Source organism: Arxiozyma heterogenica (assembly GCF_036370985.1).
Source record: "Arxiozyma heterogenica strain weizmannii chromosome Unknown scaffold_26, whole genome shotgun sequence".
Classification (NCBI taxonomy): Eukaryota; Fungi; Ascomycota; class Saccharomycetes; order Saccharomycetales; family Saccharomycetaceae; genus Arxiozyma; species Arxiozyma heterogenica.
Genome location: NW_027042679.1, coordinates 459 through 26,786, shown reverse-complemented (window position 1 = coordinate 26,786; position 26,328 = coordinate 459). Strand labels below are relative to the sequence as shown.

Here is a 26,328-nt window from a genome sequence, read left to right as displayed (position 1 = left end):
CTAAAAATCCAAGTAAAGCATAAAAACACAGCGTAGTCAATTATTCTGTTATGTCTAATAGGAAAAAATCAGTGTGTGGTGATTTCTTTAAACGAAAAAGGAAACAGAAAATATTGAGTTCTCAAAAACATTTCCAAATAGAGAATTAAAAATATTGTTTATTGTTTAGGCATTTTCACGTTGCAGAACAATAGAATCATTTTTGTCTAGATATTTTACTTTTGAAGAACATAAAAGGGAAAGTTTACAAGTTTAAGAATGGACAAATAGTTTTTTTCCTTTTTGCTATTGTGTTGGAAACAATTGTCTTTGTATTTGATGCAACGACAAAAAGAATAAAAGTGAAGAAAAAAAATACACAAGTGGGAAAAGAGACAATACAGACAATTCTAACCACACTATAGATATACCTGTCTCTTTGTGTTCTATTTTTGAATTTTTGCTCCTGAATTATTTTAGAGAATCCCCACTCTTACAGGATCATCGCCCCTGATTAATTAGTTATTTGGCATTTATATCTCTTTTTTGTATATATCACAATATTCTATAGTAAATCGATCTATAGAATGTCCAAAATTTATTACTTCATTCACAATAGGATATTAAAATTTTTGGTAGTGACCGTGGGATCAAATAGGAATGTATAATTTAAAAAAAGGGGTAAAGAATTTTTATTGCATTGTTACTGTTTATACATAAGTTATATAAAGTTATATACTATAAGAACCATCAACAATTTTTTTTCTTTTTTTAGTTCGTATTGCAAGAATCAGCACCTTATATGACGTTAGCATGTAGTAATATTTTTTATAATATTCAACAAATGTAGTAAAATTGTTCTTTTGTTAACCAAGAATTTATTATTTAAAGTTATTACTGTTCTATTAGAGCATCTATTATGATAGAGATCTAAAATATGATTATTCTCCTGGCAGATTTGGGTCTCAATTAGACTTTTTACTGTGATATTCCTATTCCTGATTTTTTCTCTTTTTTCCGATCTAGTATAAGAACAATATAATTTGTAAAATTCAATATTCTCCATTTGAGTGGAGTATTTTTTTCTCCTTTTCGGATACACAATAGGTAAGACATGCAAGAGTACTATTGAACTAGAAAAAATGACGTATACCTTGTGGAATCCTTAAAATCTTTTACAATGTCGTTTAATGATAGCTATTTGGTTTAATTTTAAGACAAACAAGAAAAAAAGATGATTATTATTATATTCGACCTATTGTTATGATGTTGTTTATTTATACTAGGTCAAAGGGTGATAAAAAGTTTGTATCTTTTTAAAGTAGCAAGACTTGATAACAGAGCATTTCTTTTTGTTTTTTGTTTGCCAATTGGTGGTTGAATGAAATGACTATAATAGATAGTATACAATGAACTATTTTTAGGCATGTTTTTTATTTTTAGATTATGGGATTTATTGTTGTCCAAAGCATCTTCTTGTACTAGTATTTAGGAATATTTCTGTTAGTAACTGAAATGAGGTATTTTTATTCCTAAGTTTCGTAATATGTCTAAAAATGACAATTTAAAAACAACCCTAAAGTTCTATGGCTTTTGTAAAGAATTGACTTACAATTTAAAAAATAAAACCTAACACAAGTCCTTGGGACAAAAAATAACAACAATCACTCTAGGACGGTTGCTAACTAAAAAAAGAAATAAACTTTGTTGGTCATTTTGCTCGTGGAATTAAACAAAGTACATTCCAACAAATAAATGCTATAGATTAGATAAATACTGAAGAATAACCTTCTTAAAGAAGATAATAACTTGTTTTTTCTACTTACTTACTATATTCATATTAAAACAGGAAAATATAATTAATTCATCTTGATATGGGTTCAAGCAGAAAATTAGTTTCTTTGTTGAGTTGCAAAACTATATTCAATCCCTCGTTTGATAGAAGAAGAGTTGAACAATCAAACTTGTTGTAGTTTTTCATTCTAAAAAAGTTAAACAATCAGACAAAAATTTGTCCAAATGTAGACAAAATTTAACCGGTTAGAAATTGGAATTAAGTATTTTTACTTTTGTCAAAAATTTTCTTTGCTTTTGTTATTACAGAATAATTGAAAAGTGAAATGAGGTTTCTGTGGTAATTGGTCTGAATGTGTGTTTACATGACAAGAGGATGTTTTTCTGTTTTACTGGAACGTACAAACAAAAAAATCTTTCATGAAAAAAAGGAAAAATTTGAGTTAGCTAAATATAAACAATAATAGATAAGAAAAATTTTCAAAGAAATTTCAATTTTTTCTAATACTTCCAATTTTTTTATTTTAATATAGCACCACCAATTTGAATTCACATTACAAGTGTAGATGTTACTTTTCTGGAGATATAAAAATTCTTCATTCTGTTTTTCAGAAAATTACAATAATGCCAAGTTGTGTTTTGGTTACTGAAAATTCGTCATGCAGATAGTGTTGATTAATAAGAATTGCTACTGCATCTTCATAATATTTGGATAGAACCAATACATGTATTAAACAGGATTGTGTTTCTTTTGGATGAATAATATTAGTATACATGTGTTTAGCGTTGGTGATCATATTATATGTCATTGTGATGTCAATATGTAGAGTAATTTCCCCTCGATCTCTTATTTTGGAATTAATAATTATATAAATGTAAAAGAAGCATACAATATAACGTAATTTATCCAGGTTGCAAAATTAATAAGTAAAGTCGTCTACTTATATGTGTTTACCTTTTGGCAATTTTTCATAATATATTAATTTATTTTGATTCTGTTTGATCTTGTCTCTGTAATATTGATTGTGCAAAACAAACATTTTTCTTCTTTGATATAATTACATGTTTCTCAAACCAGTAATATATCATTCCAGCAGAAATATCTATAAAAGATATTTTTGTTGTAGTCCAAATAGAGTTTAAAGTAAAAGTTAATGAGGATTCGCGAAATTTATATGATAAAAAACATCAGTATAGCGATTTCATAATGTTCTATTCGAGTTCAAACCAGTTAATACCAGAGTACTATCATATAAAAAACAGTATTTAGTATATTAGTAAGAAATATTTTTTATGACTAAAGATGAGACACTGGTTGTTTGGAGTTGTAGCATATTGTTTACTGTATGACATCGCGTTTTATTTCTTGGAAAGTAGTGGTGTTTGTATTTAATACAGTCATGACTTAACTTATTAGTAAATTGGATCTCTGGTTTATTAAAAACATATTAAAGTAATGTATATAATTATATAATATGTTATAAACAAATACAAAATGATCTCTCTTCTTTTGATTCTTTTCTTAAAATTTTTTTTCTTAAAATTTTTCTTCTTGAAAAATATTTTTCTCTTTCAATTATTATTATTAACGATATAATAAAACAGTCTTTAATAAGGAAACCTAATAGACATACTGTCTATGTTCTAACATATACTATATACAAACAAAAAAGAACGACATATATGAATTATAAATCTAATGAGTTCACTGATTAAAGACATAGGTGTTCTGTAAAAATAAGTTGATTTCTTCTTTTTGGTCCTATTTTTTATTATAAACAGGTTCAACACCATTACATTCAATAATGATAATCACAATTGTTATGGAATTTCTAGGTAGTTCTAGAAAATAAATTATGGTTTTTGTAACTTTGCAAACTACTGAACTTAAAACCGTTGAAGTGTCACCTTAAGCAGTTTCAGTTTTTTTTACAAAAAATTGTAGATTTCCTGTATGTTAGATATGACACAAAAATTTCTGAATCCTTAAAGATTCTTAATGAAGTTGGAGTACTCACAACTATATTAATCTAGACTACTACAGTTACAGACAACAACAAATCTTTACCAGTCAATGTTATTGTTGTTGTTGTTACTCCGTCTTAATCTATCATCTACACCGTGGCTATAGTTAAAATATCCACTAACAATGAAAACCAACCAACATCTAGCAACAATATATCATATATTACTACTGTTTTGGGTTAACAAAGGGCAATGTTCAAACTACTTTAGTAACCAATAGTATCCAATTTAACAAACTAGAAACAGGAATAATAACAACAATACCGGCTATATTCTGTGATGTGTATATTACTTCTTGTAGATCTAATAACAACCGCAAATGATGCTTTGCAACAGCTAGGTGTTGGTTAGTTCTCATTGTTAGTGAACTTTCCACTAATAGTGAATGGTGTTGGTGCTAGAGAGAGATGGAGTGACAACAATAACAACAATATCTACTGAAAAAGATTCATTTTCGTATTAGTGTGGAAGCATAAATTGATGTAATTGTGGTTAAAGTAGAGATATTACCAGTGGTGGTGGTATACAAAGCGGATGGAACTAAAGTAATCAGTACAATAATTTCAGTATTCTGATAATAAAGAGCTGTCGCTATTGACAAGCTTAATAGTATAGAGAATAGGCTAATCTTGTAAAAGTAGTCTAGCTAGAACATAATGAAAGTACAGCTATTTGCTAAAAAATTTTTTCAATAGTATCTAAGTCCTGGTTATTTGTATGAAAATAGATCTGATATGATTTTTAACTGTAAATAAATTTGGCATAGCCTTTGAATTAATTAGATAAACACTCTTCTTACCAGTTACTTTGTCTTTATCCATGAGAAAATTATTGAAGATAATACCTTTAAATTTAACCTAGTAGATATGCCATAGAATTTATTGGTTATTGATGACACCATTATTCGTTATAATACCAAGCTATAGGAACCTATTCATGATACTGCCTTTATCAGCTGTTTCATTGACAATGGTACCTGTGTTAATAAAAGAACCAGTTGGAACTATAGTAAATTTGGTATCTAGGACGGTAACAGCAACACTTCTTTTGGTTACATGCAATCCCACTAAGGACCACACAATTGGTGTGTGCGTTTTAATAATATCAAACAGGTAATATTTCATATTATTTGACTTTAGATAAATTTATATTATTATTTTTTGTTAATTTCTATTTGTAGATATTTAGGTGAGAAAGAAATAAGAACAAGTATGATAAAAAAAGAGATTTACAAAATTTGTTAAAAATAAATGAAACAAATTAATAAAGACCAGTTTATATACTGTGGAAATTTAGAGACGGATATTCAGTTATATCTCATGTATTTTGCCAATACACAGGAAAAAAAATCCATGATACTCTAACATGGAACTAGAGTGACAATAAGATCTATGTTCTTTTTTCCATTTGTACAGTTGGCTATATATTATATTTTAACAATTCCAAACTGGTGTGGTATAGAATAGTTGTGCCTTCTATTGTTTTTTCTTATACGATTGTCGAGCTCTTTGAGTTAATATTTTCGAAAATTCTCATTTATTAGATGAAAATAAAGTAGGGTTTAAGAAAAGATATGGTGCTTTTACCCTAAAAATAGATACTTTTAGTGCCTGACATTGTTTTTAAGAAAACCAAAATGAAAATGTAGGCGTGTTTCTTATAGATTTAATTCGATTACTAGTTACAATGGAAGCTGATAACTATTACGTATATATTATCTCCCCTTGTATTTTGTTTAAAAATAAATAAAAATTTATATATATTTCATGCCTTATTTATTGTATGAGTATTTACCATGCAGTAGTTGGATATTTTTTGTTGTTCACAAAAAAAGACTACTCAATATTTATGTATCTAAAGGCAAGACATTCTTTGTACAATATTTTTATTTTATTTATGTTGTTCTGTAATACTGTTCAAGCACTAGGTTGAAAGTAGATAGAGGAAGAGCCTTACGTTAATTTTTTCACATTTTTAACTACAAAATAGTTAGAATTGGGTAGGTGCATACTTTATTTCAATATGTACAGGTAATAATTTTGAAAAAGAATATATATTCAAGTAAGAACTATAAAATGAATAAACCAAATTGACTATAAAAAAACAGCCAACTAGTCACAAATTACAACTTTTATTTAAGAATTTGGAGTAATTGTCCATTCATTAATTGATAAGTTATGTAAGTGTTCTTAAGATATTTCATTTATGTGCGATTATTTGTGTAGGAACTAAGTTATTCATTATTATTAGGTCTTCAAAATCTTGTCTTGTTTTTTAATACGCTGTAAGAAGGGTGATTTTTTTTTGTTTCAAAAATAAAACAACATAGAGTGAAACTTTTTGTACCATCTTCATATTCAACACAAAAATTTGGAATAATAGACCATATCTTTGCATATATTGTATACAATATAAAGAAAATTAATTGTTAACTCTTTTTCCTCAACAAAAATGTTAAGAAACAGTGGGGACTCAAATAATCGTATACTCAATATGGCATGTTCTTTAAAATTCTTTTTGCTTAGATAATAAACTTGATAATAACTCCTTAGACTTACATTTTTTCTGAACAATTAATTCCATAATCCTATATTTACTAAATAATATTGTGGGCAAAAATATTGTTTTAATCTTCTGAGTTTTTTCATTAGTTGTCCTTAAAAAAATAAATATAGTCAGAAGTAACCAAAAAATATCCAGCTTAAGCATTTTGTAGATTTATTGCTGAAATGATGTATTAGTGGCATGAGAAACATGTAAATATATCAAAGAGGAAAAATGTTTGTTTTGCACAATCAATATTAGGGAGATAAGACCACACAGAATGAAAATAAATCAACATATTATGAAAAACTTCTAAAAGGTAAACACATATAAGTAGATGACTTTAGTTATTAATTTTCCAATCTGGATAAATTACGTTATATTGTATGCTTCTTTTATATTTATATATCATAGAAAGTAGTAGTGTTTGTATTTGATACAGTCATGACCTAACGTATTAGTAAATTGGATCTCTGGTTTATTAAAAACCTAAAAAACTAATGTATATAATTACATAATATGTTATAAACAAATATAAAATGGTCTCTCTTTTGATTCTTTTCTTAAAATTTTTTTTTCTTAAAATTTTTTTTTCTTAAAATTTTTCTCTTTTGATTATTATTAACAACATAATAAAACAGTCTTTAATAAGGAAACCTAATAGACGTACTATCTGTGTTCTAACAATATAACTATTAATCCCCAAATAAAAGATCGAGGGAAAATAACTCTACATGTTAACATAATAATAACATATAATATGATCACCGACGTTAAAGACATGTGTACTAATATTATTCATCCAGAGGACTCTCAGTAATCGACGGCTTCTTAAATAAGTTTTCAAGTTATTTGCCACCAACATTAGTCCAACGATTGCTCGTTCGAATACATTCACAGCCTGTACCTAGTCTTTTAACTGTTCCAAGTCCTTTGCCTTAAGATTCAACGTTACCTGCAGACTATGTATTTTAGGAGTTCAATTAGTACTTCTTAGTAAGATGTGGTGTGAGTATCATATGTGTAAAAAAGGGAGAATGGTAGATAAATGAAACAGTATAATACCTTAATAAAGTATTGTAAAGAAAAATTAAAAGAATGAAAAAACTAGAAATATGGAAAATATGATAAGCCCTAAGAAAGAAGTATCTAGGGATTTTCAAGGGTGACTGTAGTAATAATGAAAACAAGATGTTGAAAAAAGTTTGAATGGTAGAAGAAGTAAAGTAAGAGCAGGTAATGGCCAGAGTAATTCTAAGATGAAAAAGAAATGTGGTAATTGTTGGTATCGGGAGTAAATTACCGATATGTTATTTTTAACAATATGAGAAATTAAGGCAACACCTCTTAATTTTTATTATTGAGTTGTAATTATAGATATCTTTGATAATGTAAATTTATAGTAGTACATAAACACAAATTTATAAAAACATGTAGAAAAGAGGAATCTAAGGCAAAAAAAGTTACACTGCATATTGATATATCTTGTATGATCATTGTGTAAAACAAAAGGACATGCACAATAATAAGATATATTTATAGTACCAATAACATTCAATAAATAGCTGATAACCTATAATATCGTTAATGTCTTATTGCTATTTTCTATTATTTTGTTCTATTAGCTTGTAATAAATAAGATCAAAGTGTTTGATACTGATACTTGACATCACCAGACATATTGATATAACAATAGTTCCATGATAAAAAATTTTTCATCACCTAAATTCAATACAAAAAATCCAGTTTTTTTAAACTCTAGTTTAGTTGTTCCAATACACAACTGTGCCGTGCTAATTGGTTGTAAACGCATGTTAATAGTAAAAAATAGTACGATATTATTATACCTCAATTAAAAGATGCTTTTGTATTCAATAATCATATGAACCGGTTTTAGGGAACGATCAAAATCTTTAATAAAAAGAACAATACATATGGCATCAAATAAACCGTGCATAACTTTTGTCTACCTCTGGATGATATCATTCACGGAACATTGAAAAATTTTTTTAAAACAAAAACAAAAAAAATCCCCAAAAAAAGCAACATCTACTCTTTTAAAAACGACTTTTTTACTATAAATTTTCAGATCATAATATGATCAGTTCTTTTGTTTTTCCAAGTTTGTTGGGGTGGGGGATATACTAGAAAGGAAATTTAAAACAGACAAATAAGAAAAAGAAAGTCAAAAACAAAAGATTTGAAACTTCTTGTTTTATTTTCCAAATTTTTTTCTTGAAAGACATATTTTTATGGATGTTCAAAAATTTTTGAAGGTTACAATTTTAAAATAGTAATCTTGCTTTTATTATTTTATTAAAAATACATACACTGTAGGAAAATAATTCTCAATAGGTCAAAAAATCTCACTATTCAATCTCACATCTTATGTTTTTCTACAAATAACATTGTTCCATCTAATATTCCAAAAATAATCTATTCTTCTAAAGTTATTTGCCGATATTATGTATATGCAACACGTAAGAGAGATCTATCAATTTTTTTGGGCAACACTTACTGGTACTATTTTCTTTCATTGTTACCATCGTTTTTATTCTTTTATTATTTGTTGTCTTATTTTATTCTATTATACTATTATTTGTTGCGCTGCTCCTTGGTAAGTCTTTGGAAAACTATTGAAGATAAAAGCACTTTTTTGAAACTCTATTTTTGCGTTTACCCCTTTTCCTTTCCTTTCTTTTTTTGTGTGTCTTAACAGGAAAAGACATTTTTAATTCTCTCACTGTATTTACCGAAAATACTGTTTTATTTCTATTATTTCCAGAGTAGAAAAAAAAATTCCAGAAAAAGCTAACTTTGAAAGTGTTTTTTTACAGTTCCTTCAGAACTGTTGGACAAATCTTATACAAATCGGGATATTCTTGTGCGACAATAGGACATGCATTGCGTATTTGTCCTTTTTTCCATTGGTTTTTTTAGCAAAGAGTTGATGTAAGTTCTCTTATCTTATTATAAAGCATTTTTTACCAATAAACATTTTTAATGACCAAGAATCGTAAACATCAAGTGCTTTTCCCTGAATTTGTTTATTACTAAGCTCTTTTGCTTCTTTTTTTTATTTTCATCTCAACAAAGACATGTCTCCTTGATCTCAAGGATTTTAATTGTTATCAACCGTTATCATAGTTTTTTGTAAAAATATTTGTCTTTTATTGTTTATTATGACCAAGAGAACAATACTTTTAATTCAATCTACAAGTTTTTTTATAAATGTCTTGATGTTTTTTTGTTAGATTGTTCATATTTCTAAAGATATAAAAATAAATACTATATGATTTGGTCATCTCTTCTTTTCGTAATTTGTTTCCCTTTACTTCCTTCTTGCTATGAATAAAACACCACAGCTCCAAGAGCATTAAACACAGGTAAAATTAAAAGTTTGATCAAGTAATAAGTCTCTTAAAGTATCTTTGCTCAACCCAGGGAAAAAGTACACAAATCTTTTTCTCTACAACCCAAGACATTCATTCATTCAAAATGCACAGTGATATACGTTCAATCACTAGAAAGTTTCTCTCCATTCTGTTGCTTTTTACGGTTTTTCATGTTTCGTTCGCTGGTAATATCACCCCAAAAGCATGCCTTACTGGAAAAATAATCCAGCCAGGTGCTACCGTCCAATTCTACGAATATATGCTTGATGATATTGTAGATATCAATAATCCAGACTTTCCCATCAGTGGTTATAAGAAATTTCCTTATGTTGGTGAAATCAAAGGTGTCACAAATCTTAACTGGGATTCCGGTTGGCCTGCAACTGTGCCCCCATATGGTTATACGGGAGTGCCTATCACACACTTTACGATGGTGGCCACTGGTTACTTTGTTGCCCCATTTACTGGTATTTACACTATGTCCCTAGAAGTGGACGATTATGCCGCTTTTTTCTTTGGTGCTGGTTCGGCCTTTGATTGCTGTAACCGAACATCATCCTTCTCCGATGCTAATGATCCTATATTCAGACTTACTTCGGGTGAAGGTGGTAGGTTAGGGGGAGGTGGTCATAAGGTGTATCTGGAGGCTGGGTATTCCTATCCATTTAAAGCTGTTTATACTAACGTGAAACAAAGAGGTATCCTTAAAGTGGCTATCCATCTACCTGGTGGTATGATTGTCACTGATTTCGGTGATGCTATATACTCGTACGCGGAAGATGAAGAGGATCGGGAGGAGTTTTGTTCTGCACTTACCGTTAGTCATCCTTATACAACCATTTTCAATACTCAGTACGGTATGACTGTTCAAGCTTATAGACGAGATTTGCCTACACCTAGCACTGTTACCACCATCACTACGACAGATTGGTTCAATAAGGACGACGCGCAGGTAAACATCATTACAGTTATTGACGAGCCAATGCGAACAACAACTGTTACATACTTGGGACTTCCAGTGGGTGGCGCTGCAATGGCACAGGACAACTACCAGAATAACGGTGTGACATCTATAATGTGGGTCACGTTCTCGTATGGTCCGTGGCCAGCCACATTATACACCACTACTACTGCAGATGTCAAAGCTCGAACTACAACCACCTATTATACTAGAGTCACTAACTACAACAATAATTATGAACGTACCGGAGAGTTTAATGAGGCTGTCATAGTGGTGATTGATCCACCACCATCTACCACCTACACTACCACTTCTGCTCCAGTTTTTTTCCTAACAACCACTACTTACACCACTATTACCACTGATAGCAATGGCTCTTCATCTGAGGAAGTTGTTGTGGTAGTGATCACCCCAGCTGTAGCCACCTCCTACACTACGACTACCGCAGATGTCAAAGTTCCAATTACATCTACTTACACAACCACAGTTATGGACAATTTCGGTGCATCTTCTCCAGAGGTTGTTGTGGTAGTGATCACCCCGACTCCATCCACCTCCTATACTACTACTACTGCAGATGTCACAGCTTTAACTACAACCACCTACACAACCACTGTCACTGATAGCAATGGCTCTTCCTCTCCAGAGGTTGTTGTGAAAGTGATCACCCCATCGCCATCTACCTCCTACACCACTACTACTGCAGATGTCACAGCTCCAACCACAACCACCTATACTACAGCCGTTAACTACGATGGCTTATCTTCTCCAGAGGTTGTTGTTGTTGTGATCACCCCATCGCCATCCACCTCCTACACTACTACTGCTGCAAGCATTTCTGCCCCAACCACAACCACCTATACTACTATCGTCACTGACAGTAACGGTTCTTCATCTCCAGAAGTTGTTGTTGTAGTGGCCACTCCAATACCAAGTGCGGTCACATCGTTCGTTGCAGGCATGGTTGATTCAACCACTGTTCTTTTCACCCTCACCTCCTACACCACCAACTCCAAGGGTAGCAGCACTCCAATTGACATAGTAATTGTTGAGACTCCAATGCCAACTGCTATGATCTCACATGCTCCAACGATGATTGGATCTGCCTCTGATGACTCCACCACCAACCCCAGGGGTAGCAGCACTCCAATGGACGATGTAAGCGTTAAGACCCCAATGGCAAGTGTAATTACATCATTCGTTGCAGGTATGATTGATTCGACTGATGTTCTCTTCACCCTCACATCTTACACTACGAACTCCAAGGGTAGCAGCACCCACATTGACATTGTGATTGTAGAAACACCAATGCCAACCGCTCTGATCTCGCATGCTCCAAGCATGATCACCTCCTATGTTCCAGGCATGGTTGGTTCTGCTTCTGTGCTATCCACCTCCACCTTGTACACCACCAACTACAACGGCAGCAGCACCCACATTGGTGTTGTGATTGTTGAGACCCCAATGCCATCTGTGATCACCTCCTATGTTCCAGGCATGGTTGGCTCTGCTTCTGTTCTATCCACCTCCACCTTGTACACCACCAACTACAACGGCAGCAGCACCCACATTGGTGTTGTGATTGTTGAGACCCCAATGCCATCTGTGATCACCTCCTATGTTCCAGGCATGGTTGGTTCTGCTTCTGTGCTATCCACCTCCACCCTGTACACCACCAACTACAACGGCAGCAGCACTCATATTGGTGTTGTGATTGTTGAAACCCCAATGCCAAGTGTCATTACTTCCTATGTTCCAGGCATGGTTGGTTCTGCTTCTGTGCTATCCACCTCCACCCTGTACACCACCAACTACAACGGCAGCAGCACTCACATTGGTGTTGTGATTGTTGAGACCCCAATGCCAAGTGTCATTACTTCCTATGTTCCAGGCATGGTTGGTTCTGCTTCTGTGCTATCCACCTCCACCCTGTACACCACCAACTACAACGGCAGCAGCACCCACATTGGTGTTGTGATTGTTGAGACCCCAATGCCATCTGTGATCACCTCCTATGTTCCAGGCATGGTTGGTTCTGCTTCTGTGCTATCCACCTCCACCTTGTACACCACCAACTACAACGGCAGCAGCACTCATATTGGTGTTGTGATTGTTGAGACCCCAATGCCATCTGTGATCACCTCCTATGTTCCAGGCATGGTTGGTTCTGCTTCTGTGCTATCCACCTCCACCTTGTACACCACCAACTACAACGGCAGCAGCACCCACATTGGTGTTGTGATTGTTGAAACCCCAATGCCAAGTGTCATTACTTCCTATGTTCCAGGCATGGTTGGTTCTGCTTCTGTGCTATCCACCTCCACCCTGTACACCACCAACTACAACAGCAGCAGCACTCATATTGGTGTTGTGATTGTTGAGACCCCAATGCCAAGTGTCATTACTTCCTATGTTCCAGGCATGGTTGGTTCTGCTTCTGTGCTATCCACCTCCACCCTGTACACTACCAACTACAATGGCAGCAGCACTCATATTGGTGTTGTGATTGTTGAAACCCCAATGCCAAGTGTCATTACTTCCTATGTTCCAGGCATGGTTGGCTCTGCTTCTGTTCTATCCACCTCCACCCTGTACACCACCAACTACAACGGCAGCAGCACTCATATTGGTGTTGTGATTGTTGAGACCCCAATGCCAAGTGTCATTACTTCCTATGTTCCAGGCATGGTTGGTTCTTCTTCTATTAAGTCCACCTCCACCTTGTACACCACCAACTACAACGGTAGCAGCACTCATATTGGTGTTGTGATTGTTGAGACCCCAATGCCAAGTGTCATTACTTCCTATGTTCCAGGCATGGTTGGCTCTGCTTCTGTTCTATCCACCTCCACCCTGTACACCACCAACTACAACGGCAGCAGCACTCACATTGGTGTTGTGATTGTTGAGACCCCAATGCCATCTGTGATCACCTCCTATGTTCCAGGCATGGTTGGTTCTGCTTCTGTGCTATCCACCTCCACCCTGTACACCACCAACTACAACGGCAGCAGCACTCATATTGGTGTTGTGATTGTTGAGACCCCAATGCCAAGTGTCATTACTTCCTATGTTCCAGGCATGGTTGGTTCTGCTTCTGTGCTATCCACCTCCACCCTGTACACCACCAACTACAACGGCAGCAGCACTCACATCGGTGTTGTGATTGTTGAGACCCCAATGCCAAGTGTCATTACTTCCTATGTTCCAGGCATGGTTGGTTCTGCTTCTGTGCTATCCACCTCCACCCTGTACACCACCAACTACAACGGCAGCAGCACCCACATTGGTGTTGTGATTGTTGAAACCCCAATGCCATCTGTGATCACCTCCTATGTTCCAGGCATGGTTGGTTCTGCTTCTGTGCTATCCACCTCCACCCTGTACACCACCAACTACAACGGCAGCAGCACTCATATTGGTGTTGTGATTGTTGAAACCCCAATGCCATCTGTGATCACCTCCTATGTTCCAGGCATGGTTGGTTCTGCTTCTGTGTTATCCACCTCCACCCTGTACACCACCAACTACAACGGCAGCAGCACCCACATTGGTGTTGTGATTGTTGAGACCCCAATGCCAAGTGTCATTACTTCCTATGTTCCAGGCATGGTTGGTTCTGCTTCTGTTCTATCCACCTCCACCCTGTACACCACCAACTACAACGGCAGCAGCACTCACATCGGTGTTGTGATTGTTGAGACCCCAATGCCAAGTGTCATTACTTCCTATGTTCCAGGCATGGTTGGTTCTGCTTCTGTTCTATCCACCTCCACCCTGTACACCACCAACTACAACGGCAGCAGCACCCACATTGGTGTTGTGATTGTTGAGACCCCAATGCCAAGTGTCATTACTTCCTATGTTCCAGGCATGGTTGGTTCTGCTTCTGTGCTATCCACCTCCACCCTGTACACCACCAACTACAACGGCAGCAGCACCCACATTGGTGTTGTGATTGTTGAGACCCCAATGCCATCTGTGATCACCTCCTATGTTCCAGGCATGGTTGGTTCTGCTTCTGTGCTATCCACCTCCACCTTGTACACCACCAACTACAACGGCAGCAGCACTCATATTGGTGTTGTGATTGTTGAAACCCCAATGCCAAGTGTCATTACTTCCTATGTTCCAGGCATGGTTGGTTCTGCTTCTGTTCTATCCACCTCCACCCTGTACACCACCAACTACAACGGCAGCAGCACTCACATTGGTGTTGTGATTGTTGAGACCCCAATGCCATCTGTGATCACCTCCTATGTTCCAGGCATGGTTGGTTCTGCTTCTGTTCTATCCACCTCCACCCTGTACACCACCAACTACAACGGCAGCAGCACCCACATTGGTGTTGTGATTGTTGAGACCCCAATGCCAAGTGTCATTACTTCCTATGTTCCAGGCATGGTTGGTTCTGCTTCTGTTCTATCCACCTCCACCCTGTACACCACCAACTACAACGGCAGCAGCACCCACATTGGTGTTGTGATTGTTGAGACCCCAATGCCATCTGTGATCACCTCCTATGTTCCAGGCATGGTTGGTTCTGCTTCTGTTCTATCCACCTCCACCCTGTACACCACCAACTACAACGGCAGCAGCACCCACATTGGTGTTGTGATTGTTGAGACCCCAATGCCAAGTGTCATTACTTCCTATGTTCCAGGCATGGTTGGTTCTGCTTCTGTTCTATCCACCTCCACCCTGTACACCACCAACTACAACGGCAGCAGCACCCACATTGGTGTTGTGATTGTTGAGACCCCAATGCCATCTGTGATCACCTCCTATGTTCCAGGCATGGTTGGTTCTGCTTCTGTGCTATCCACCTCCACCCTGTACACCACCAACTACAACGGCAGCAGCACTCATATTGGTGTTGTGATTGTTGAGACCCCAATGCCAAGTGTCATTACTTCCTATGTTCCAGGCATGGTTGGTTCTGCTTCTGTGCTATCCACCTCCACCCTGTACACCACCAACTACAACGGCAGCAGCACTCACATCGGTGTTGTGATTGTTGAGACCCCAATGCCAAGTGTCATTACTTCCTATGTTCCAGGCATGGTTGGTTCTGCTTCTGTGCTATCCACCTCCACCCTGTACACCACCAACTACAACGGCAGCAGCACTCACATCGGTGTTGTGATTGTTGAGACCCCAATGCCAAGTGTCATTACTTCCTATGTTCCAGGCATGGTTGGTTCTGCTTCTGTGCTATCCACCTCCACCCTGTACACCACCAACTACAACGGCAGCAGCACCCACATTGGTGTTGTGATTGTTGAAACCCCAATGCCAAGTGTCATTACTTCCTATGTTCCAGGCATGGTTGGTTCTGCTTCTGTTGCTATCCACCTCCACCTTGTACACCACCAACTACAACGGTAGCAGCACCCACATTGGTGTTGTGATTGTTGAGACCCCAATGCCATCTGTGATCACCTCCTATGTTCCAGGCATGGTTGGTTCTTCTTCTGTTGTCTCCACCTCCACCATGTACACCACCGACAACAACGGCAGCAGCACCCACATTGGTGTTGTGATTGTTGAGACCCCAATGCCATCTGTGATCACCTCCTATGTTCCAGGCATGGTTGGCTCTGCTTCTGTTCTATCCACCTCCACCCTGTACACCACCAACTACAACGGCAGCAGCACCCACATTGGTGTTGTGATTGTTGAAACCCCAATGCCAAGTGTCATTACTTCCTATGTTCCAGGCATGGTTGGTTCTGCTTCTGTGCTATCCACCTCCACCTTGTACACCACCAACTACAACGGTAGCAGCACCCACATTGGTGTTGTGATTGTTGAGACCCCAATGCCATCTGTGATCACCTCCTATGTTCCAGGCATGGTTGGTTCTTCTTCTGTTGTCTCCACCTCCACCATGTACACCACCGACAACAACGGCAGCAGCACCCACATTGGTGTTGTGATTGTTGAGACACCAATGCCATCTGTGATCACCTCCTATGTTCCAGGCATGGTTGGCTCTGCTTCTGTTCTATCCACCTCCACCCTATACACCACCAACTACAATGGCAGCAGCACCCACATTGGTGTTGTGATTGTTGAAACCCCAATGCCATCTGTGATCACCTCCTATGTTCCAGGCATGGTTGGTTCTGCTTCTGTTCTATCCACCTCCACCCTGTACACCACCAACTACAACGGTAGCAGCACCCACATTGGTGTTGTGATTGTTGAAACCCCAATGCCAAGTGTCATTACTTCCTATGTTCCAGGCATGGTTGGTTCTGCTTCTGTGCTATCCACCTCCACCCTGTACACCACCAACTACAACGGCAGCAGCACTCATATTGGTGTTGTGATTGTTGAAACCCCAATGCCAAGTGTCATTACTTCCTATGTTCCAGGCATGGTTGGTTCTTCTTCTATTAAGTCCACCTCCACCATGTACACCACCAACTACAACGGTAGCAGCACTCATATTGGTGTTGTGATTGTTGAGACCCCAATGCCAAGTGTCATTACTTCCTATGTTCCAGGCATGGTTGGCTCTGCTTCTGTTCTATCCACCTCCACCCTGTACACCACCAACTACAACGGCAGCAGCACCCACATTGGTGTTGTGATTGTTGAAACCCCAATGCCAAGTGTCATTACTTCCTATGTTCCAGGCATGGTTGGCTCTGCTTCTGTTCTATCCACCTCCACCCTGTACACCACCAACTACAACGGCAGCAGCACTCACATTGGTGTTGTGATTGTTGAGACCCCAATGCCAAGTGTCATTACTTCCTATGTTCCAGGCATGGTTGGTTCTGCTTCTGTGTTATCCACCTCCACCCTGTACACCACCAACTACAACGGCAGCAGCACCCACATTGGTGTTGTGATTGTTGAGACACCAATGCCATCTGTGATCACCTCCTATGTTCCAGGCATGGTTGGTTCTGCTTCTATTAAGTCCACCTCCACCATGTACACCACCAACTACAACGGTAGCAGCACTCATATTGGTGTTGTGATTGTTGAAACCCCAATGCCAAGTGTCATTACTTCCTATGTTCCAGGCATGGTTGGCTCTGCTTCTGTTCTATCCACCTCCACCCTGTACACCACCAACTACAACGGCAGCAGCACTCACATTGGTGTTGTGATTGTTGAGACCCCAATGCCAAGTGTCATTACTTCCTATGTTCCAGGCATGGTTGGTTCTGCTTCTGTTCTATCCACCTCCACCCTGTACACCACCAACTACAACGGCAGCAGCACCCACATTGGTGTTGTGATTGTTGAGACCCCAATGCCATCTGTGATCACCTCCTATGTTCCAGGCATGGTTGGTTCTGCTTCTGTTCTATCCACCTCCACCCTGTACACCACCAACTACAACGGCAGCAGCACCCACATTGGTGTTGTGATTGTTGAGACCCCAATGCCAAGTGTCATTACTTCCTATGTTCCAGGTATGGTTGGTTCTTCTTCTGTTCTATCCACCTCCACCCTGTACACCACCAACTACAACGGCAGCAGCACTCATATTGGTGTTGTGATTGTTGAGACCCCAATGCCAAGTGTCATTACTTCCTATGTTCCAGGCATGGTTGGTTCTGCTTCTGTGTTATCCACCTCCACCCTGTACACCACCAACTACAACAGCAGCAGCACTCATATTGGTGTTGTGATTGTTGAAACCCCAATGCCAAGTGTCATTACTTCCTATGTTCCAGGCATGGTTGGTTCTTCTTCTATTAAGTCCACCTCCACCATGTACACCACCAACTACAACGGTAGCAGCACTCATATTGGTGTTGTGATTGTTGAGACCCCAATGCCAAGTGTCATTACTTCCTATGTTCCAGGCATGGTTGGCTCTGCTTCTGTTCTATCCACCTCCACCCTGTACACCACCAACTACAACGGCAGCAGCACTCACATTGGTGTTGTGATTGTTGAGACCCCAATGCCAAGTGTCATTACTTCCTATGTTCCAGGCATGGTTGGTTCTTCTTCTATTAAGTCCACCTCCACCATGTACACCACCAACTACAACGGTAGCAGCACCCACATTGGTGTTGTGATTGTTGAGACCCCAATGCCAAGTGTCATTACTTCCTATGTTCCAGGTATGGTTGGTTCTTCTTCTGTTCTATCCACCTCCACCCTGTACACCACCAACTACAACGGCAGCAGCACCCACATTGGTGTTGTGATTGTTGAGACCCCAATGCCATCTGTGATCACCTCCTATGTTCCAGGCATGGTTGGCTCTGCTTCTGTGTTATCCACCTCCACCCTGTACACCACCAACTACAACGGCAGCAGCACCCACATTGGTGTTGTGATTGTTGAGACACCAATGCCATCTGTGATCACCTCCTATGTTCCAGGCATGGTTGGCTCTGCTTCTGTGCTATCCACCTCCACCCTGTACACCACCAACTACAACGGCAGCAGCACCCACATTGGTGTTGTGATTGTTGAGACCCCAATGCCATCTGTGATCACCTCCTATGTTCCAGGCATGGTTGGCTCTGCTTCTGTTCTATCCACCTCCACCCTATACACCACCAACTACAACGGCAGCAGCACCCACATTGGTGTTGTGATTGTTGAAACCCCAATGCCAAGTGTCATTACTTCCTATGTTCCAGGTATGGTTGGTTCTTCTTCTGTTGTCTCCACCTCCACCTTGTACACCACCAACTACAACGGTAGCAGCACCCACATTGGTGTTGTGATTGTTGAGACCCCAATGCCAAGTGTCATTACTTCCTATGTTCCAGGCATGGTTGGTTCTGCTTCTGTGTTATCCACCTCCACCCTGTACACCACCAACTACAACGGCAGCAGCACTCATATTGGTGTTGTGATTGTTGAAACCCCAATGCCAAGTGTCATTACTTCCTATGTTCCAGGCATGGTTGGTTCTTCTTCTATTAAGTCCACCTCCACCTTGTACACCACCAACTACAACGGCAGCAGCACTCATATTGGTGTTGTGATTGTTGAGACCCCAATGCCAAGTGTCATTACTTCCTATGTTCCAGGCATGGTTGGTTCTGCTTCTGTGCTATCCACCTCCACCCTGTACACCACCAACTACAACGGCAGCAGCACTCACATCGGTGTTGTGATTGTTGAGACCCCAATGCCAAGTGTCATTACTTCCTATGTTCCAGGCATGGTTGGTTCTGCTTCTGTGCTATCCACCTCCACCCTGTACACCACCAACTACAACGGCAGCAGCACTCACATCGGTGTTGTGATTGTTGAGACCCCAATGCCAAGTGTCATTACTTCCTATGTTCCAGGCATGGTTGGTTCTGCTTCTGTGCTATCCACCTCCACCCTGTACACCACCAACTACAACGGCAGCAGCACTCATATTGGTGTTGTGATTGTTGAAACCCCAATGCCAAGTGTCATTACTTCCTATGTTCCAGGCATGGTTGGTTCTGCTTCTGTGCTATCCACCTCCACCCTGTACACCACCAACTACAACGGCAGCAGCACTCACATCGGTGTTGTGATTGTTGAGACCCCAATGCCAAGTGTCATTACTTCCTATGTTCCAGGCATGGTTGGTTCTGCTTCTGTGCTATCCACCTCCACCCTGTACACCACCAACTACAACGGCAGCAGCACTCACATTGGTGTTGTGATTGTTGAAACCCCAATGCCAAGTGTCATTACTTCCTATGTTCCAGGCATGGTTGGTTCTGCTTCTGTTCTATCCACCTCCACCCTGTACACCACCAACTACAACGGTAGCAGCACCCACATTGGTGTTGTGATTGTTGAAACCCCAATGCCAAGTGTCATTACTTCCTATGTTCCAGGTATGGTTGGTTCTTCTTCTGTTGTCTCCACCTCCACCTTGTACACCACCAACTACAACGGTAGCAGCACCCACATTGGTGTTGTGATTGTTGAGACCCCAATGCCATCTGTGATCACCTCCTATGTTCCAGGCATGGTTGGTTCTTCTTCTGTTGTCTCCACCTCCACCATGTACACCACCGACAACAACGGCAGCAGCACCCACATTGGTGTTGTGATTGTTGAGACACCAATGCCATCTGTGATCACCTCCTATGTTCCAGGCATGGTTGGCTCTGCTTCTGTTCTATCCACCTCCACCCTATACACCACCAACTACAATGGCAGCAGCACCCACATTGGTGTTGTGATTGTTGAAACCCCAATGCCAAGTGTCATTACTTCCTATGTTCCAGGCATGGTTGGTTCTGCTTCTGTGCTATCCACCTCCACCTTGTACACCACCAACTACAACGGTAGCAGCACCCACATTGGTGTTGTGATTGTTGAGACCCCAATGCCATCTGTGATCACCTCCTATGTTCCAGGCATGGTTGGTTCTTCTTCTGTTGTCTCCACCTCCACCATGTACACCACCGACAACAACGGCAGCAGCACCCACATTGGTGTTGTGATTGTTGAGACACCAATGCCATCTGTGATCACCTCCTATGTTCCAGGCATGGTTGGCTCTGCTTCTGTTCTATCCACCTCCACCCTATACACCACCAACTACAATGGCAGCAGCACCCACATTGGTGTTGTGATTGTTGAAACCCCAATGCCATCTGTGATCACCTCCTATGTTCCAGGCATGGTTGGTTCTGCTTCTGTTCTATCCACCTCCACCCTGTACACCACCAACTACAACGGTAGCAGCACCCACATTGGTGTTGTGATTGTTGAAACCCCAATGCCAAGTGTCATTACTTCCTATGTTCCAGGCATGGTTGGTTCTGCTTCTGTGCTATCCACCTCCACCCTGTACACCACCAACTACAACGGCAGCAGCACTCATATTGGTGTTGTGATTGTTGAAACCCCAATGCCAAGTGTCATTACTTCCTATGTTCCAGGCATGGTTGGTTCTTCTTCTATTAAGTCCACCTCCACCATGTACACCACCAACTACAACGGTAGCAGCACTCATATTGGTGTTGTGATTGTTGAGACCCCAATGCCAAGTGTCATTACTTCCTATGTTCCAGGCATGGTTGGCTCTGCTTCTGTTCTATCCACCTCCACCCTGTACACCACCAACTACAACGGCAGCAGCACCCACATTGGTGTTGTGATTGTTGAAACCCCAATGCCAAGTGTCATTACTTCCTATGTTCCAGGCATGGTTGGCTCTGCTTCTGTTCTATCCACCTCCACCCTGTACACCACCAACTACAACGGCAGCAGCACTCACATTGGTGTTGTGATTGTTGAGACCCCAATGCCAAGTGTCATTACTTCCTATGTTCCAGGCATGGTTGGTTCTGCTTCTGTGTTATCCACCTCCACCCTGTACACCACCAACTACAACGGCAGCAGCACTCACATTGGTGTTGTGATTGTTGAGACCCCAATGCCATCTGTGATCACCTCCTATGTTCCAGGCATGGTTGGTTCTGCTTCTATTAAGTCCACCTCCACCATGTACACCACCAACTACAACGGTAGCAGCACTCATATTGGTGTTGTGATTGTTGAAACCCCAATGCCAAGTGTCATTACTTCCTATGTTCCAGGCATGGTTGGCTCTGCTTCTGTTCTATCCACCTCCACCCTGTACACCACCAACTACAACGGCAGCAGCACCCACATTGGTGTTGTGATTGTTGAAACCCCAATGCCAAGTGTCATTACTTCCTATGTTCCAGGCATGGTTGGTTCTGCTTCTGTGCTATCCACCTCCACCTTGTACACCACCAACTACAACGGTAGCAGCACCCACATTGGTGTTGTGATTGTTGAGACCCCAATGCCATCTGTGATCACCTCCTATGTTCCAGGCATGGTTGGTTCTTCTTCTGTTGTCTCCACCTCCACCATGTACACCACCGACAACAACGGCAGCAGCACCCACATTGGTGTTGTGATTGTTGAGACACCAATGCCATCTGTGATCACCTCCTATGTTCCAGGCATGGTTGGCTCTGCTTCTGTTCTATCCACCTCCACCCTATACACCACCAACTACAATGGCAGCAGCACCCACATTGGTGTTGTGATTGTTGAAACCCCAATGCCATCTGTGATCACCTCCTATGTTCCAGGCATGGTTGGTTCTGCTTCTGTTCTATCCACCTCCACCCTGTACACCACCAACTACAACGGTAGCAGCACCCACATTGGTGTTGTGATTGTTGAAACCCCAATGCCAAGTGTCATTACTTCCTATGTTCCAGGCATGGTTGGTTCTGCTTCTGTGCTATCCACCTCCACCCTGTACACCACCAACTACAACGGCAGCAGCACTCATATTGGTGTTGTGATTGTTGAAACCCCAATGCCAAGTGTCATTACTTCCTATGTTCCAGGCATGGTTGGTTCTTCTTCTATTAAGTCCACCTCCACCATGTACACCACCAACTACAACGGTAGCAGCACTCATATTGGTGTTGTGATTGTTGAGACCCCAATGCCAAGTGTCATTACTTCCTATGTTCCAGGCATGGTTGGCTCTGCTTCTGTTCTATCCACCTCCACCCTGTACACCACCAACTACAACGGCAGCAGCACCCACATTGGTGTTGTGATTGTTGAAACCCCAATGCCAAGTGTCATTACTTCCTATGTTCCAGGCATGGTTGGCTCTGCTTCTGTTCTATCCACCTCCACCCTGTACACCACCAACTACAACGGCAGCAGCACTCACATTGGTGTTGTGATTGTTGAGACCCCAATGCCAAGTGTCATTACTTCCTATGTTCCAGGCATGGTTGGTTCTGCTTCTGTGTTATCCACCTCCACCCTGTACACCACCAACTACAACGGCAGCAGCACCCACATTGGTGTTGTGATTGTTGAGACACCAATGCCATCTGTGATCACCTCCTATGTTCCAGGCATGGTTGGTTCTGCTTCTATTAAGTCCACCTCCACCATGTACACCACCAACTACAACGGTAGCAGCACTCATATTGGTGTTGTGATTGTTGAAACCCCAATGCCAAGTGTCATTACTTCCTATGTTCCAGGCATGGTTGGCTCTGCTTCTGTTCTATCCACCTCCACCCTGTACACCACCAACTACAATGGCAGCAGCACTCACATTGGTGTTGTGATTGTTGAGACCCCAATGCCAAGTGTCATTACTTCCTATGTTCCAGGCATGGTTGGTTCTGCTTCTGTGTTATCCACCTCCACCCTGTACACCACCAACTACAACGGCAGCAGCACTCATATTGGTGTTGTGATTGTTGAGACCCCAATGCCAAGTGTCATTACTTCCTATGTTCCAGGCATGGTTGGTTCTGCTTCTGTGTTATCCACCTCCACCCTGTACACCACCAACTACAACGGCAGCAGCACTCATATTGGTGTTGTGATTGTTGAAACCCCAATGCCAAGTGTCATTACTTCCTATGTTCCAGGCATGGTTGGCTCTGCTTCTGTTCTATCCACCTCCACCCTGTACACCACCAACTACAACGGCAGCAGCACTCATATTGGTGTTGTGATTGTTGAGACCCCAATGCCAAGTGTCATTACTTCCTATGTTCCAGGCATGGTTGGTTCTGCTTCTGTGTTATCCACCTCCACCCTGTACACCACCAACTACAACAGCAGCAGCACTCATATTGGTGTTGTGATTGTTGAAACCCCAATGCCAAGTGTCATTACTTCCTATGTTCCAGGCATGGTTGGTTCTTCTTCTATTAAGTCCACCTCCACCATGTACACCACCAACTACAACGGTAGCAGCACTCATATTGGTGTTGTGATTGTTGAGACCCCAATGCCAAGTGTCATTACTTCCTATGTTCCAGGCATGGTTGGCTCTGCTTCTGTTCTATCCACCTCCACCCTGTACACCACCAACTACAACGGCAGCAGCACTCACATTGGTGTTGTGATTGTTGAGACCCCAATGCCAAGTGTCATTACTTCCTATGTTCCAGGCATGGTTGGTTCTTCTTCTATTAAGTCCACCTCCACCATGTACACCACCAACTACAACGGTAGCAGCACTCATATTGGTGTTGTGATTGTTGAGACCCCAATGCCAAGTGTCATTACTTCCTATGTTCCAGGCATGGTTGGCTCTGCTTCTGTTCTATCCACCTCCACCCTGTACACCACCAACTACAACGGCAGCAGCACCCACATTGGTGTTGTGATTGTTGAGACCCCAATGCCAAGTGTCATTACTTCCTATGTTCCAGGCATGGTTGGTTCTTCTTCTGTTCTATCCACCTCCACCCTGTACACCACCAACTACAACGGCAGCAGCACCCACATTGGTGTTGTGATTGTTGAGACCCCAATGCCATCTGTGATCACCTCCTATGTTCCAGGCATGGTTGGCTCTGCTTCTGTGTCTATCCACCTCCACCCTGTACACCACCAACTACAACGGCAGCAGCACCCACATTGGTGTTGTGATTGTTGAGACCCCAATGCCATCTGTGATCACCTCCTATGTTCCAGGCATGGTTGGCTCTGCTTCTGTGCTATCCACCTCCACCCTGTACACCACCAACTACAACGGCAGCAGCACCCACATTGGTGTTGTGATTGTTGAGACCCCAATGCCATCTGTGATCACCTCCTATGTTCCAGGCATGGTTGGCTCTGCTTCTGTTCTATCCACCTCCACCCTATACACCACCAACTACAACGGCAGCAGCACCCACATTGGTGTTGTGATTGTTGAAACCCCAATGCCAAGTGTCATTACTTCCTATGTTCCAGGTATGGTTGGTTCTTCTTCTGTTGTCTCCACCTCCACCTTGTACACCACCAACTACAACGGTAGCAGCACCCACATTGGTGTTGTGATTGTTGAGACCCCAATGCCAAGTGTCATTACTTCCTATGTTCCAGGCATGGTTGGTTCTGCTTCTGTTCTATCCACCTCCACCCTGTACACCACCAACTACAACGGCAGCAGCACTCATATTGGTGTTGTGATTGTTGAGACCCCAATGCCAAGTGTCATTACTTCCTATGTTCCAGGCATGGTTGGTTCTGCTTCTGTTCTATCCACCTCCACCTTGTACACCACCAACTACAACGGCAGCAGCACTCATATTGGTGTTGTGATTGTTGAGACCCCAATGCCAAGTGTCATTACTTCCTATGTTCCAGGCATGGTTGGTTCTGCTTCTGTGCTATCCACCTCCACCCTGTACACCACCAACTACAACGGCAGCAGCACTCACATCGGTGTTGTGATTGTTGAGACCCCAATGCCAAGTGTCATTACTTCCTATGTTCCAGGCATGGTTGGTTCTGCTTCTGTGCTATCCACCTCCACCCTGTACACCACCAACTACAACGGCAGCAGCACTCACATCGGTGTTGTGATTGTTGAGACCCCAATGCCAAGTGTCATTACTTCCTATGTTCCAGGCATGGTTGGTTCTGCTTCTGTGCTATCCACCTCCACCCTGTACACCACCAACTACAACGGCAGCAGCACTCATATTGGTGTTGTGATTGTTGAAACCCCAATGCCAAGTGTCATTACTTCCTATGTTCCAGGCATGGTTGGTTCTTCTTCTATTAAGTCCACCTCCACCATGTACACCACCAACTACAACGGTAGCAGCACTCACATTGGTGTTGTGATTGTTGAGACCCCAATGCCAAGTGTCATTACTTCCTATGTTCCAGGCATGGTTG

General features: G+C 40.7%; 2 protein-coding genes across 2 annotated transcripts; both read left to right on the top strand.

Moving 5' to 3' along the window:
* Positions 1 to 9,840: 9,840 nt before the first annotated feature.
* PWA37_002979 (uncharacterized protein) lies at positions 9,841 to 16,086 on the top strand (the record flags this gene model as incomplete). The annotated part of the gene is made up of 1 exon (XM_064859525.1): positions 9,841 to 16,086. The coding sequence occupies one exon, from the start codon at positions 9,841 to 9,843 to the stop codon at positions 16,084 to 16,086; it is 6,246 nt and encodes a 2,081-aa protein (XP_064713481.1).
* A 37-nt stretch (positions 16,087 to 16,123) lies between these two features.
* Positions 16,124 to 25,093, top strand: PWA37_002978 (uncharacterized protein; the record flags this gene model as incomplete). Its single annotated transcript, XM_064859524.1, has 1 exon — positions 16,124 to 25,093. The coding sequence occupies one exon, from the start codon at positions 16,124 to 16,126 to the stop codon at positions 25,091 to 25,093; it is 8,970 nt and encodes a 2,989-aa protein (XP_064713480.1).
* Between the last annotated feature and the right edge of the window lie 1,235 nt (positions 25,094 to 26,328).